We start from the raw sequence: 17,234 nt of genomic DNA, 5'->3' as shown, positions 1-17,234 counted from the left end.
AGCAATGGCTTACATCTTATCCAGAAGCCTTAGCTTAATCTGTCAGGTAAACTCTAAACCCTAAAATCAACTACTTCTGTTTCATATCTATGAAAATTGCAACGAACTAAATTTTGTTATTCCTTTTTACCTGTGCTTTATTCTGTGTTAATAGTAAAAATAAATTCTCAGGTGAAGTTTTCTTCTTCATTTTATTAAAATTGTTTCCCCCAGCAGACAACTACAGAAAAACAGCAAACAGAAAGAAAACCCCCCGACTTCAGAGCAGCTTCAGTTTATGAACTGATGTCACCTTGGAATAACAAAACTGTCATCCAGCCAACGACTTTTTATAATATCTTTATTTTTCTTCAGCATAATGGCATAATTTGTTGCAGAATTGCGTTATACGTAGCCTGTGTTAAATAGAAATCGGTTTTATGTTTTGGGTATAGTTAAGGTAGCACATACGTTGAGCAGCTGTTTTGTGGCTGGTGCGTAGAGGGTCTGGTGATCTGTTGTCATTTAATGATTTTTTTTTAAAATCTCTTTTATATTGGTCTAGGAACATTTAATAGGTAATCTGATGTTATTTTACACACAACCATTTTTTCCCAGCCATTCTTCAAATTAGGAAGGACAGGAAAACATAACATTTTCATATCACAGCCAATATGCACAGATTTTTCCAGAAGTTGATTGCCTGCATTTGCTCTTAGTTATTGTCAGAGCAATAAATAAGAAGTCGGCTGAAACTAATAATTTTGGGTGAGGAGTAATAATTTTTTTTGCAAGAAGGTAAAAAAAAAAATATCCATAGATCAAAAAGGCATTTTGTACTGTAGCTGTACACAAATTAAAGTACTACTAAAAAGCTTTTATATGATCTTAATAGTGTTTTTACACGTCTTTACCAGAAATACCACTAAGTGTAGAGTGTAATAAGTCAAAAGATCAGTGCACTGCCTTAGGTGACTCATGTATTTATAATCTCTAACACAGTCTGTTATGGCTGCTGAAGCTGACAGTGCAAGAGCTGTTGATATTTGTCATATTATTTATTCCCACAATGCCTTTAATCCTCTCTTTAAATTACACAGATTTTCTAAGAAGCTTTGTGAATTTGTCCCTGCACAGACTTTGAAGTATGTGACTTTTGTATGACATGTAATAAAGATTCCCCACTCAGAAAAATAGGTAGGTACTGAAATTTGAATTTTTTTTTTTTTTATGCAGAAAAACATTATGCGGTTGCTGCCCAGTCTTTCGCAACCTACCTCAATATAGTTTCTTTCTAAATTTGTGAATTTATTAGGATTTTCTTATGAATTAGAAGAGTAGGCAACCAGAGAATGGACAGAGAAGTCTAAGCTTATTTATTTGTTTATTTTTTGCAATATTTAAAGAAACTGTCCCTCAGACGTTTTGTTTTACATTTTTTGTTTTACATTTTCATTTTTGGTCCTCATTTTCAGAGCCAGAAAGAGAGAAAACCAAATGCAGAAAGGTATATTTGTTTTCCTGACTTTTTCTTTGCTTCTGTAATAAATTGAGTCAGCATGAAGCAAATGAAACATTCCCCATCACTGTGGGAATCCCATCTTTTTTTATAGGGTCTCATTTATTAAACCTCGTCATGGGATGTTCTTTGAAATTCCCCATGCTGACATATGCTGAAAAAGCATAAAACAATCAGTACATAAAAGTTTAAATAACACTCCTGGTGAGAAATGCTTGCACATTCATCATACAGTGTTTAGATCTTACAGTGTGTTTATAAGTAAAGCAACTGTACGCGTGGAGGTGGAAGTCTGCAACGTTCCTATGTTATGAAAAAAGGTCTAAAAATGTTTGGTATTTCTTTATTATTTGGGGTTAAATGAGTTTAAGGAATTGAAAATCCAGCAATAAATAAAGCTTCCAGATTACAATTGCTTAATTGTCCAAAGTAAAAAATAACAAAAACAAACAACTTCCACCCCCCAGCCCCCCAAATAAAGAAATTTCTTAAAGAAAATGACTTTTATCTTTAGTTTGCCACATCAAATTTGAGTTTTTCTTTGACTCATGAATCATTTTGGTTTTTAAGTCACTAGCAGATGAACACACACTGTCTTAGAAATAAAAACAGGCCAATGTCACTGCTTTCTTTTGGCTTTGAAACACATTGAAATGACTATTTCTTTACAAATCGATTAAATTGATATTTCTCTTATCCTTCAGGATAAATCTAATCTAGTCCAGAATTCTTAAGGTGTTGGATTTAGTCTGATTTAATGTTAGTCAGATGCCAAGAAGACCGAAAACAGACTGGAGTAGTTGCACATAATACCGTTATGTTGCATGATTGGTAGGGGAAAAAAAATCTATATTAAAAAAATAATTATATATATATATATATATATATATATATATATATATATATATATATATATATATTAAAGTGTCTGCAAATTGGACCTTATAATAATGTCTATCAAAAGGTTTTTTTGTTAGAAAATGTTGTCAGTCTTGTTAACGTGGCAGTGAGACAACCAATCTGTGCTACAAGGCAGAGCTTCCTCATTTGGACATCACGTTATCATTTGAACAGATTTGATGCCCTACAGCAGAGCAGGAGTGGCTGGGCACAGTGAATGTGATTGTTCATTAGTGTTGATAAAATATTCAGATTCAAATTTTTGCTTGGGATAAGAGTAGGCTTTATTTATTAAATTTTTATTCCGACTGCGCTAATCACATCAACTAGTTAGGGGATGAGAAATAAATCTTCATTTTGCTCATGAATTAATAACTTTTATGCATTTACCCAGATTCTAGAGGGGTTGTCTTTTTTTTTTTGTCAAAACTATTTGAAATGAGAGAAGGCCTCCTTCAGATCTATTTCTGGGAATGTGGTTTATCTGATTTGATTTAAGACCGTTCCCAAGGTTGAAATGATTTCTTCTGTAAAAGCAAAGTGAAAGCAAAGTACAACTCTAGATCAAAGCTATTCCTTTTGTTCCTTTCACCTTGAAATCTACAACCAGAACTTAACTTGTGCAAAAAAACAAGCAACATCTGCAGAGACGTCGACTAAAAATGACTAAAACTTGTAAAATTTAGCTTGACCAGGTTCTGCCGGTCAGGCCTTCTCACTTGGACTAAACCTCTCCAACCTTGGTGAAAGTCTCACCTCTTGGCCTTTTGCTCCTGCATATAGCCTTATTTCTCTCCTTACATGCTTTGTAACACGACTGCAGCCAAAAATGGTGCTCCCACAAAACACGAATATCCATAGGACCCTTTAAGGCGCTTATGCTTGTTTAGCAAGTCAGCAAATCAGTGTAAAGGGACAAGCCTCAAAGCCCTGCAGCCTCCTAATGCCAGCATTAATTGAAACTTGTTAAAAGGGGAAAATATTTTTTCCAGATTTGTATGTGACCCTGCTGAAACTCAGTGGCCGCTGCAGGGAACAGATCGCTAATTAGCTTTTTCTTCTCATCTGTTATTTATGAATTCTTTCTGATCTTAGAAGAGTGCCTCTATTAGGGACGAACAGCAGCTGTGCACACAAGATTGCACAATAATTATTGTACGTCAATGCAGGATATGGACGGATTAACAGAAACTGAGAGATTGTTTTTATAATAATCAGTGTGCTAAAGATAATGGCGAGAAACACGCAGGTTCAATTTCCATTTTTCACATTCACTGAGTAATATATATGTCAGCCTTCCTGGTGATACTCTTAAGCATTAGAGGAATGCCTTTTAGCTGCTTTTCTTCTTCACAAGTTAATCTCAGTAAATTGGTGTCATCTAAAAGTTAATCCATTCTAGCAATTTCGTTCAGAAAGAAAAACAACCCTATAAACAGTAATTGCAATTGAGTGATGCTTTCCAAGGATTTATTTCTGTTAATTAAAATTGAGCATAGCTTACAAAGCAGTGAATGTTGGATGAACTTAGGGCAAATTAATACAATTATTTTTAATGCAGGAATTTTTTAGTTTAAACATAATTATGGGCTTGACAATGGCGGAGAAGTAAAGTTGACAGTTTTTCTGAAGGCAGTTATTGACGCTCTCAAGAAGAGGGGCAACCCACAAAAGGTTTGCAAGTTGAGTGGAAGGAAAAACTGGTTGAAAAGATGCACAATCAAGAGCTACAACCAAAGGCTTGAGATGATGGTGATGTTAATGTCTAAACCTAAACTTCAGTATGAATTGCTGAAAAAAAAACAAAAAAAACTGCCTTACTATGTTTTAATTTCCTAAATTGAACTGGCATGTCCTTCGGTGAATGCTTCAACCCTGAAAAGGCTCAATAAATCAATACAGACTTTACATGAAGGTGAAAAATCAAAGCATAAGTAAATACAGATACCAGTTTAGTGTTATTCAGCTGTGAAAAAGTTGTCTGAATACACATTGAACTTCAAGTATTTAGTGTGAGCCATGTTGAGATCTACTTCTTCCTAGCCTTTATTGTTCATTAGCATTTAATTGCTGTCATTGTTTGGGGACTGGCTCCTGTTCTTTTCCCTGTGCTCTTTTTAATACCATTCACTGTGTGGTTTAGTTCCAGTTATTCTGCTAAACTGGAACATCAGGACCAGCTAAAATATTCTGCAATGAACCAGTATATGTTTATCCTCTTGGCATGAGCTTCTTGGGTGTATCTCCTTTTTGTGGTTGCCAGAAGTCTAAAGCCTTTGCTTTCCACTTTTCTGGGGCTCGCCTATGAACATTCTGATGCATTTCCTCAACAGTCAGGACCTGACGCCGATCAATTCATTCTTGTGTAGTTGAGCCAGCTTTCTAACTTTTTCCATTTTCTTTGCCTTGGCTTCCTATCTTTGTCTTTACTGAGGGTATTAGCTTTGGCCTGCTATCTTCTATTGTAGCTGAGAAAATAATCTGTTCCAACTCCTCTAATAGCAATTATAGGTACCACAATCTCAGAATTTGATCATTTTTCTTAACTTTCAGCACAAAAGTTTAGGTTTAGACATTGAATTTATTTGCATTTTCATATTTATCTTGCGTTTCTTAAATACAAGGGGTTTGGTTAAGCTATTCAAAAACAATCCACCAAGACTCAAGACACCAAGACTGGAAACTCCCGTAACACCAAAGGTGAATTGAACGCCAGCATACGGGAATTGACACGGAGCCCCGGCTTCCAAATTGACACCTTCAAGCTGGAATGAAATTCACGGGCATCCTCATGAACACTCCCAGAGAGTTTTAAGAAAAAAGAAAAGGATTTAAACATTCTACATTTTGACTACTGGAGGAGTCAAGTTGCTTTTATAACACCAGCTGTCAAGTACAGCGGTGGTTACATAATGCTGAGAGTGCTAGTGATGATGTGCATAGCGTATGGTGAATGTCATGTTGAAAGAGGAGTACCCTCAATCTGATATCTTAAATCAAAACTTTACGCTTAAAAAGGTGATGCATGATCTCACAGGACCAATGTCATCAACGAAGAACTGGTTTTGGAATGGACAAAGAAAGCAAAAGTACATATCCAGTAAGATTTAAGCCTTTTTGATGCCTACAAAAAGTGTGTGAAACTTGCAAAGAAGCATTAACAAAATCTTAGTGACGATTTATGTATAAAATTAGTCTTCGTCTAATTTTAGAGAAATTCACAAAAATAATTTAGACCAATTCTTGTCTGTAAAGATAATTGAAATCCCATTATCTGTCTAGAAAAACAAACAAAAAAAACTGTTCAAATAAATCAATAAAAGCCCCAGATTACTATGATATTCATTGCAACAATGAGTGCGTGTAAACCTGAACATTTTGATTTAGTCTAGCCCCTCTTCTTAATTTCTCTGCCGCCTCCTCGTCCTTTTCTCTCTCCAAGTAAAACCCAAGATGCTTCATTAGCAATCTGTTAAGGACACACACTCCCTTGGGCTGCCGCAGTCTCACAAGGCACAGCATAAGAGCAAGCTGACCTGGTAAAGACCGCAAGCCAAACAATCACAGAGGCAGGGGAACGATGGAACAGCAGATGATTGTGGATGGAGGTACAGGGTGGCAGAGTCACAAGGGAAATGACTTGGTGTCTCGGGATCGGCAAAACAATCGCAATGCTTACTGCTATTGTGGAGCTTTTCAAGTGAAAGCATTTTCTGAGTTGAGGCAAAAGCAGAACAGCACAAAGATAGTGAAGATGTCTCGTTTACAATATTGCATTATTAATTAAACAAGTTGTGCATTCAGATGTAACTAAGAGACTCAGGAAAGTTCACGAGTTGTTTGCAACAGTGCAGGGCTTAGGAAAACAATTGGACTCAGCCAGAGAAAAGGAAGCTGAAACACCCTGAAAAAAGAGCCAAGCTCAACAGTGTTCTGGCAAGAGGAGTGTTGGAGAACTGGAGAATGTTCTGGCTGGAAAATGGAGCCTGGATTGGAAGATTGAGAATGAGCATGCAGGCTAAATATTTGGATGGCTTCTGTAGATGAAGAAGGACCAGCAGGCTGGTAAAGCTGAGCATTGATTCTGGCAAGCAACATTGAATCTTGGGTAATACTGCTTCAGAAAACAAAGCACTAGATTTTAATTGCTGGTGTTTACCGGAATACTAGATACGGAGCCTGGTTTGGTATTCCGCTGAAGGCATCAACACAACTATTCGACCAGCTTAATGGACTTTAGGATCGCAGGAGTCACAGCTGTCACAGTACAAGGTGGAGAACTCACCTACTCAGGTCTGATCGCCAATCTGACACAGGGTAATGCAAGGCCAAGCGACCCTTTGCAGTCTTCAGATAACATAAGATGTATTTGTTTTCAACTTACCTAAGGAGTCCAGAGTACCCTCAGATAAATACCACCAGCCTAGAACTTAGAAACATCACACAGAAAGGGCTCAGCCAAGATTTAAGCTGGAACGTTCCTGCTGTGAGGCGACAGGAATAACCACCGTATCAGTTTTCTGCTGCATCCATCCCTGCCTTGTTTATGGAAAGTAGACACAATAATTTTTTTTTTGTAATAACTGAAGCATATTTCATATAGAATTATTTTCAGCAGAGCATGAATGATGCTTTACATCTGCTATTGTTTTGTTTTGTCAACAAGCAGTACATAAAAGAAATGACAACTTTTCTAAAACTGAAAATAAATCTGTTTTCATTCCACAGTGAGCTGAACTCTAAACTACAAGACACTCTTGAGCAAATAGAGGTATGTGAATAGTTAGTTGGTTTTTTTTTGCTAAATACGTTATTCAGAAGTAAAATGTTCAAACTTCATGAAATGTAATATTTGATTTTTGCCTTGTGTGTTTTTAAAGATTTCAATTGAGAAAAAGCAAATTATGCTTTAATTTCATATTCCGATTGTTTGGCATTGTTGTTTTGTGTCTGCCACATATTGACACAATCTCAGAGTCAACAGTATGAGCATGCAAACCCTGTAAATGGTATCTGTGCCATATCTGCTTGTGTCGCGATGCATGTGTGTGAAAAATAATATTGACGAGGCTATTATGACAGAACCACTGCTGCCGTGCTCCAGTAGATTAACTGCTTACAGTTGTGCCGGTGAACAGGAGGGAGTTTTGAATGTATGGACACACTTAACCCCTTGCTAGGGTTGCTCGTTTAGCAACCCTAGCAAGGGGTTAAGCAAGCAACACAAAATCCTCTAAATCTTAAGCGTAAACACATGAACAAATAAGCACGGTTCCAGATTTCCAAAGTCGGTTTCCACCAGTTGATGTTAGTGCAGAGTTTGCAGTCAAGGGCATTTTGCTCTAATTGTAGCCCTGGAAGTATTCTGAAGCAGTATGAAAAGACTTCAATTCTACATAACACCATAGTTGAAAAAAATACAACAAAGCCTTGGAAGCAATACACACACACACACTATGACCTCATGGGGTGTTGGACCCTTTTTTGCTGTCAAACAGCCTGGATCCATCAAGGCATGGCCTTTACTTCATCACTGAAGGTATTCTGTGCCATCTGGCAACAAGATGTTACCAGCAGACCCTTTGTTTTTTTCAACACACACATTTTTCACCAGGGATACCCACAAGGTATGGAAAAGTATCAGTTCTAATTGATGATCATGGTTTCACGCTTCAAAAGCAAACTGGCAGGGATTTCTGATTTTACTAATACACTGATCGTTTCACAAGAGCATCAATGAATATCAATATATTCGAAAATCTGATTACATGTAAATATCATGGACTGTCTAGCAGTAAAGTTGTACTATTTGGTGTAGCAGTTGCAGAAGGGGTATTTCTGTGTTTAGGGAATTGATCATCTTTACATGCACACTGTCAAAAGCATACAGCTGTACTTTTCAAAGTCACTTATGATTGTTATCACAGAAAATATAATAAAATGTATTATTATTATTATTATTATTAAATGTTAATCCATTTTGTCTAGTTGTCGTACCAATAAGTCTGGATGAATTTAATTTCAATTCACGTCAGCCATGTCCATTAGGCTGAGAGCATCAGCTGCAGATTTTTACTTTATCCTCCTGTGTAGCATTTTCACACAGGGCTTAAGAAAACATTGGTTGATGCAAGACATTTGATCACTTGGCCTTTGTAGGCGCTTTGCCGTCTGAGCTCAGATTATTGCGTCAAACCTGTCACACATCTCACCACTTCTTAAATTCTTCCAAAACATGTCCTTCTTGCAACGCCTCTCTTTTCATCTCTTTATCTTTCACTTAGTTATATATGCACTCATATCCACATCCAGCTACCCTGCCCTTGGCCTGATAGTTTCACATTTGCACATCTGTGTGTATCTGAATCACCCTGTCTTAATACTGATAATCCCTCTTCCTTCTCCCTTTTAATTTGCTGCCTCCTCTCCTTTGTCTTCTGTCTATTTTTGTCTCCAGGAGCAGCTTGATGTCGCCCTGTCAAGGACTTGTAAGCACTTTGATGTGTTGCACTACACCAAGGTCCAGAAAGCATACACGCTCCTTGGGAAAACCCAGGTCAGTGCTTTGTCTAATTTGTGCCTTTGGAATGTTGATGTCTGAATGGGATTATTCTTCTTGTCCTTACTTTCTACCTTTTTCCTGTAGTTTGAGTCTCTCATCTTGACTCAGAGGATAACACGTTATTTTTCTTTTGTTCTTTTCCCTTCTACTATTACTTCAGAACATTCAATCAATCAATCAATCAATCAAACTTTATTTGTATAGCACATTTCAGCAGCAAGGCATTTCAAAGTGCTTTACATCAAATCAAACACAAAAAAACAATGCAACATAGAATCAACATTAAAAACACAACATCAAGTCAGATTCCGTCAATAAATTTGTAATTGATTACGTTTCAAATACAACTCTAAACAAGTGGGTTTTTAGTTGAGATTTAAAGGAAGTCAGTGTTTCAGCTGTTTTACAGTTTTCTGGAAGTTTGTTCCAGATTTGTGGTGCATAGATGCTAAATGCTGCTTCTCCTCATTTGGTTCTGGTTCTGGGGATGCAGAGCAGAGCAGAACCAGAAGACCTGAGAGGTTCTGGAAGGTTAATACAACAGCAGCAAATCTTTAATGTATTGTGGTGCTAAACCATTCAGTGATTTATAAACTAACAGTATTTTAAAGTCTATTCTTTGAGCGACAGGGAGCCAGTGGAGGGACTTTAAAACTGGGTTTATGTGCTCTATCTTCCTGGTTTTAGTGAGAACGTGAGCAGCAGCATTCATTCAGTTGAAGTGATCAAGTTGAGGTTTATTTCTAAAAGTAATTTAGAACAAATACAGTAACTTTAACCTTAAAAAAACAAAATATCCTCCTCAAATAAAGCAAAGAAATCTTTGCTCAAACCAGAACCTTTTGCTTTAAACTGTAAACAGTTGAGGAAATAACCCAACGTCAACCCAATCTCTCAAACCATTTGTCTGGAAATGCACAACCCCACTTAAGATTTGTTTTCTTTCTAGAGTCTGTAGCACTTAATCAATAATAATAAAAAAACTACTACTTCTTTGATATGATAAGTAGTAGCTGTGGTCAAAGTGTTTTTGATCCCAATCAAAAAGTACTACTAGGCTATACTTGTATCTGAAACAATGCATATGTCTTCCAGATTTGTCTGATTTAGATTTTATTTTATTTTTTTCATAGAGCTCCAAAAAAAGTATGCTTTTGGATTGATTTGTTGATCAGTTTAAAGACTAACAGTGACAGATCTTTTGCTTTGAACCACTGAATAAGAAAAAAAAAGGCAGATGTTTCAGTGTTTGATCTGATGATGATCGATTAGATTTAAATGAGTATCTGCCAGTTCTGATCTCTGGCACGTGCATTTCTGTACCTGTCAACGTCATTGACAAACCCTTTGTTATTACATCATCCAAGAGAGTTCAAGTCTAAACCTTGTGAATTCACCGCATTTTAACAAAGGTAGTTCAACTAGGCATTATGCATTTGGACTTTGAAGGACAATGCATTGCACAAATGTAAATTTGTTTTTCACTGCTGCTTCGTCAGACAGCTCTTTGTGTTGTACCATTACAGAATCAAATAAGTATATGTCTTTATATCTTAAAAACAGAATGTTATCTAATCATCTTGGTATGCTTAAACAACATTAATTAGTGTTAAGTTATTGATGAAGCTTTGTTTAGTTGGAATATTTTTTATTGTGGTAAACGTCCTCAGTCACTTGTACAAAAATACACAAGGCTCGCTGTGTGTTTCACCTTTTTCATTTAAATATAGGAACATTTCTCACTTGATTCAGCCGCAGTTCATCTGGCTAAAGCAGTATTTGATATGTTGCAACTTCTTTTAAGCGGTTTTTGTGGCAACATTTGGGGTATGTGTTAAAAAAACAGGGCAACAGTTCAGAACGTTTTGTAGACTATAAATATTGCGGCAACCTGCGGCTAAAGGACAAGCTAAAGTTAGCTTTTGACAACTGCGTTACGCTTCAACTGAAAATCTAAAACACCCGAATTAAATTGATTTACACTGCTTGCTGATGTTTAAAACAGTTTTCTTATCTTGCTGGTGAAAACTGAACCTTTCTGATGTAGGTATAACGCTAAAGTTAGCATGCTGCCTACTCAGTGCCAGAATAATAAAAACACATTAAAAAAGGTTTAATCTTATGTTTATTTTGATGTTAGAACTGCTTGTAATGAGATCCTGTTCGATAATTGGGATAAATATTTTACTTTTAAAACATCGTTGGAGTCCCATCCTATCTAATCTCATTTCGACCTCAGTATTTAAAATTCTTCTCTTTTTGCTTACATTCAACACCCCAACGGCTAAATGAATATAATATGTGCCTTAAGTGACTATTTGATGGAGTTATAATAACAAAATTCTTCCTGATAACATGCAATCTTGCCCACAAGTTTATATCAGGTAGGACAAAAAAAATATATACGGTTATGCAATAACCATAGAGTGACTAAAAATGGAAAAGGAGAGGCAATTTGTCAGTTATTTCCATGAAAATCATCATAGAGGCTGTCATAATTGTGACAGTCTGTGACATGCTGTCATATATTTTCTCTCGTGCTGTAATATTTTAAGCTCCACAGATTTGCTGTTGTTACCTTGGAGTAAAGAATAGTTCAGAGTTTTTGAATGAACAAGGCTGTGGAGCATGCATGTCATCTTCTGTGATTCCATTATAACTTCTTTGCCTGTCAGGTAAATGTCAGGCACAAACCTTCCCCTTCGGTCGGATTCAGATACTCTCACAATTCTTTGGAAAATATAAGACATGTTTCTTTTGAATGTCAGAACAACAGAGAGGATCTTGTCATGAGCATATGTATACCCAAATGTACTTTACATGTAAAGTTATCAACTTTAAGAATGCACTTAGATTTCCGTTGAAATGCTTTAAAGAAAATAAATGTTTAGCTAAACTCAAAACTTTGGCTATTAACGTCTCTAAAATATATTTCTCTGTGCTGAACTAACCAATGTAGTTTCATTGATTTTTAGCGCAGTCACGCTCCATTAATTATGGGTTTCTAATGATTTAGTAAGATTGTTCTGTTTGGAAAGGGGAGTTATTATGCAGAATACATTTAGAAAGAAGAACTAAGTTCACACATTTGCATCCCCTGTTCATTTTCAATTAACTGATAACAGAAAGAAGAATGGCCAAATACCCAACAAGAATTAAGCCACAACTTTATTCGTGGCCAAAACTGTCTGTGGTTAAGGTGCAACTTGTTAGATACCAAGCCAGCTAGTTAAAAGGGTGGATGTGTGAATTCAAACCTGGACATTCAGTAAAAAAACATTCAGGATAACTTTAATCCCAATTTTTGTTTTTCGAATCAATCAAAAGTGGTGTCCATATTAGCATTCCACACTCAAAAAGGAGTAATTTAAATAAATCATTTAGGTCCAAATTGAGTGAAATTCATCTTCTTGAATATAAACTGCTGACTGGAGCTATAGATTTTTTCCTACACAATTTTTTGATATACAGCATATTTAATTTGTGTGGCGGAAGATTACCATCACAAAATCAAAATATCCTGTATCCTCTGGTTCACAAAGCATGTGTCAGGAATGTTGTGGGCATTTGCCTCATTAAAGCATGAATATGAAATCAAAGTTTGTTATAACTTCTTGAATTAAATAATAATCATTAACCACAGGTACCACTAGCCTGCACCAGTGATGATGTAAGTGAATACTTAGCGTGCCTCTTAGCTCCAGCAGACGTGAACGCTGCGTCACTGAGGGTTGTTGAAAAATTTTTTTTTCATTGTTACTGGGACAAGAAGCTTTTTCAGACACAATAAAATCTAAAGAGGCCTTTGGTGGTTTTGTGTTGCCATTATGCTGAAGTGGTTGGTGTTTTTGATTAGTTTGTTGCACCTTTTCAACATCATCTGTTCATTTTATTAATCTGAAATTCAGCTGCTGCATTTTACTGAAGTATCTGGTCAGAACTGTTTGTTTGTTGATTAGACACTTTGATTTAATACTCTCCGGCTGGATAATTGGTTATGTTTTAACAGCTTCACAAAGCACATAGCATTTGGTATGTTTGTTATTATCAAGATACAGAATATTGGATTTGTTTCTCTGCTGTTTATTTTAATCAGGATTTGGAAGAAAGGTACAGGAGGGTAGGGCTATTGTTATGACGTGTGCCATGTTTTTTTCCCTGCTTTCCTTTCTTTTCAAACAATTTTCAGTATATTTTGAGTCCTGGTGAGGTGAAAGTCCTTGTGGTGAGAGGTGCTTGAATTACTTTTATGTTGGCAGGATGTATGAAAGGATTGAGGGCTGTAGTTTGTGGTCAAGGCCTGAATGTAAGAAAATCTAATTACACTCCAGCATCCGTTAAACGAGGGCATCACTCAGCAGCATGCCGTCATTTGCGTATACTCTGGTGTCGTCATTTCTGGAGGGTTCACAGATGATACAGTTGAGATTGAGAGGAGGATGATGCAAAAGAGAATGTCTCTGCAACTGTTATTTCCCTTTAAATTAAAAGCAGACGCACTGACGCTCTTACCTGGGTAGAGTGGGGATTTGAAACTTCTATTTACTTGTATAATAAAAAGCTAAATTATTTACAGAGTTGAAGCAATTTTCTGTGAAAGGTAATAATGGCAAAATAGAGTAAAGGCAAAGGTCCTCCAGGGTACCACTGAAGATTACTGGTTTCTCTACATGATGATGGGATAGTTATTACTGAAATACTTCATGCTAGTAACTTGCGATATAATCTGAATGTTAAACCTAACATAAGAGAGGAGCACAAGTATTTACTGTCCCTTATAAATGCTCACACTGTTTTTACGGGTGGAAAAAAGATGCATTAAAAACCTTGGTGTATGGATAGTGAACAAGTGTTTTAGAATTTATATTGAATTTTAATGTGATGAAAAATTGAAACGGTCTGCCTAAGAAATATATTGAATATATAGAATGTATATATCCAACACTGACTCTATAAAGTATTTTGATGCTTTGATTTAAGGAATTCAATATGGTTTTATTGATTTGGGCTGAATTGTAAATGAGAAAGGTAGTCCTGCAATGTGATGGCCTGTACTGTGTAGTGGGGAATATGTCGATCAAAGACAGTCGCCAATTTTTATAGTAGTTTTTTAATGGACAAAGAAAATAACCATAAAACAGAAAAGTCATATTGCACAGAAGTAAAATGGGCCAGGCAGAGAATCGGACCCAACCATTAAACGAACCCAACAACTGGGCAATCACTTTAACCCAACCAATCAAACCAAACTAATCCAATCCAATTTCCAACCAGTCAAACTCATCTAACAGCCAGCCAATCAATATATCCTAAACCATCAACCAGCCAATCAGTGAGTTTGATTGAAATCCAACTTAACAAAATAGCTTTTTTAAACGACTTCCTTTTGTTCATTTTTGTTTTTATATCAGTCTTAGAAAAATCCTCCTACTGGCAAATCTTGCCAACTTTACAGCTATTTAAATCTAACTTATTTATGTTGTCTTACAATAAAACACTGAATATTTCAGTTCAGTCACTCATTTTCCATACCACAAACACTTTTACCCTACACCATTACTGATTGCTACATATTTTTGATATTTCCCCCTAAAGAGAGCAGTTTTATCAACCAGTTCAGTGTGAATTTGGAAACAACAGGTGCAAAGGACAGTCTAATCTCTTGTTTTTCACTGCACAGTTTTTCAATTCATAACACCAGGTGGACTGGTTATGTATCCACGCAGCTTACTTTGCTGTTTTTTTTGTTTTGTTTGTTTTGTCTTTTTTTACTCTTGTACACCATTAAACAGACCTGACAACATCTTGACACCGCTGTTGTCTTACTCATCTTCTTTGCTGTCTCTTTAGACTGCTATGGATCAGCTGCACATGCACTTCACCCAGGCTATCCACAACACAGTGTTCCAGGTTGTCCTGGGGTATGTTGAGCTGTGTGCCGGCAACGCGGACACCAAGTTCCAGAAGATGCAATATAAGGACTTGTGCACGGTAAGAACAGGACTGTGTGTGCAGTATGTCTGTTTAATAATAAGATAAAGTGAGTAATGTAACACATGCAAAGCCTTTGCCTTTGCTGTGATAAATTAACATGATGTATCGTTTATGGCACTCTCTACTACGCATCAAACTCTTATTTTCTCTTGCAGCTCAACCCCTCATTCACATTTGTTTTATTGTACAGCCAAACATAAATATGCTTCATTTCATGACATGGGAATTCTTCACAGTTGCCTCGCAGGGTGAAGTGAAGGATGAGAGCATGTAGCCAGTGATTGAGCGCGTGCTGCATTGTAGCCCCTCACGAGATAATTAATCTCGCTCCTAACACAGAATAGCATTGCTCCGGTTGCACCCTTTGTCAGGCGCACACATCTCAGTCGCCCTTTGTCTTTTTCTATCCCCTCCTCCTCCCAAACAAATTTTACTTGCATGCTCAGTAAGCCATAACTTGACCAATACATCACAAACTTGTCGAGAGAGCATCCCCCTCGAGGCTGTTTTAATCCGACCAACAGAATGGAAAGAAAATATGGGGAGGTAAATGTTATCGCATCTTTATGGTGAAGCATTCTTTGCTCCGTTTGGCATTGCAGTGTGAGAGCACAACATTTGCCAGGGGGTGTTGCCAGCTGTGCTCATGTCAGTGATGGCCCGTCCTTTACCTCTTACCTTTGTATTACCTCTTTTCTCTGTCACGTATCATCTGTTGCTCTGTTTATGCATGTTTCCCTGTCACACCCATTAAATTGCTTCCCCTTGGCATTTCAAGGGATATCAAGTGCCCAAGGTCAAGTCTTCAACTAAATCTTTGAACCAGTTTTGTTGTTTTGTTTTGTTTTTTGTTGCATCCACTCTTTCAACCTCGTCTGCAGAGTCATAACTGCGCTCCATGATCTCAATTCAAGCTGTACAAATATTCCCTGCCATTCCATTTCTTTTTTTGTGTGCCTTTAACTGCCTCTGAGAGTAAGTGTGGATCCGACTGATGGTGTGCGTGAAACTCTGCCACGGTTACAGGCAGATCTTAGTCTTCAGTTGTGTTTGATAGATTTCCTCTCACACAGTGTGTTGCCGGGCTGATTCTTCTAACACCACAAATGCGCACTGTAGGTTTAAGCTCTCTGTGTTCAGACTGCGAAGATGTTCTGTTACTGTTCCAGCTAGGTGATGCTAAAGGGGCAGTACATTCTCACACACTCAAATGAAGGTCCATGCAAACACCCACATGCACCTTATCTCTGCCAGTGTGAAGATTTTGAACCTGTGTGCAGAAAGTATTAGACATTTTTTTCTTTGCTTCAACATCTCATGGTAGGTTGGTTTCTCCAGGCCATGTCTGCCCACCTTAAAATTATTTGGTGCTTGGGTGCTGTGGAGGCACAACCCTCATGGAGGCCTTAGTCCTCAATGCGGACGTCACAGGTTTGAGTCCTCACCAGATGACCTTTGCCGCATGTCTTCCTCTCTCATTATCCACTTTCCTGTCAATTCGTTATCAAAGAAAGGCCAGTAGAGCCAATGAAACGTTTTAAAAAATTGTTTGATGCTTGATTGCTTAACTCATTAACCTCTAGAACCCGTTGGGTTCTAGAGGTTAAGGCTCTGCTCTCTTATCCTATTGTATACTGTAACGCTATATTTATAGTTTTAGACGATGGATTGAATTGCGCTTCATGAGACCTTGAAAGCTTGTTTCTAAACCTTCTTTGCAACTTTGTTCCTGACCTTTTTATTGTGTTTATTGTGTTGCTTGGTCTTCGTAATGTTGTATGTTCTCTAACAATTTTAACAAACCTTTCAGACTATTGCAGAACAGCTGTAAACTAATCTTATATTCTAAGATTAATTTACACACAGGTAGCTTTGAGTATTGCTGCAAGGCATTGGGAATGGTATATTTCTCTCCTTGTATAAGTTTTTTATTTTTAACAGAATGTGAATGTTGAGAAAATAAAGTCTAGTGAAAAACATGTGATTTTCTGTTCAATAACACATTAAAGTCACATTTCTCCCCTAAGCATTTGGGCTGGGGTGAGAGTACCGATCTTGTGGAACCCTGGCAAAAAAAAAAATAAAAAAAAATCAAAGCCACTGTTTGCAGAGAAGAACAAACTTCTGACCATGTTCCCTAGACAAATAAAGCTTCAGAAAATGTCCCAACCCCCTGAACTTGCTGCTAAGTTATGCTCTTTAAAAATTCAGGGGAAATGGGAGCATCGGCAAAGGTCAGTTCTGATTGTGAAAGGGTCTTATTAATTTTACAACATCTCA

General features: G+C 37.0%; 1 protein-coding gene across 2 annotated transcripts in view; it reads left to right on the top strand.

Moving 5' to 3' along the window:
- The window catches only part of vps50 (VPS50 EARP/GARPII complex subunit), a 107,493-nt gene that overhangs the window by 32,436 nt on the left and 57,823 nt on the right, over positions 1 to 17,234 (top strand). For both annotated transcript variants that reach the window (XM_044138321.1, XM_044138322.1), the window contains exons 10-12: positions 7,127 to 7,169; positions 8,856 to 8,954; positions 14,811 to 14,951. In XM_044138321.1, the coding sequence (XP_043994256.1) occupies positions 7,127 to 7,169; positions 8,856 to 8,954; positions 14,811 to 14,951 (283 nt within the window). The remainder of the gene's footprint in view (positions 1 to 7,126; positions 7,170 to 8,855; positions 8,955 to 14,810; positions 14,952 to 17,234) is intronic.

This window comes from Gambusia affinis, linkage group LG14, assembly GCF_019740435.1.
Source record: "Gambusia affinis linkage group LG14, SWU_Gaff_1.0, whole genome shotgun sequence".
Classification (NCBI taxonomy): Eukaryota; Metazoa; Chordata; class Actinopteri; order Cyprinodontiformes; family Poeciliidae; genus Gambusia; species Gambusia affinis.
Note: the sequence above shows the minus strand (reverse complement) of the source record. Positions and strands in the feature narration are given on the sequence as shown.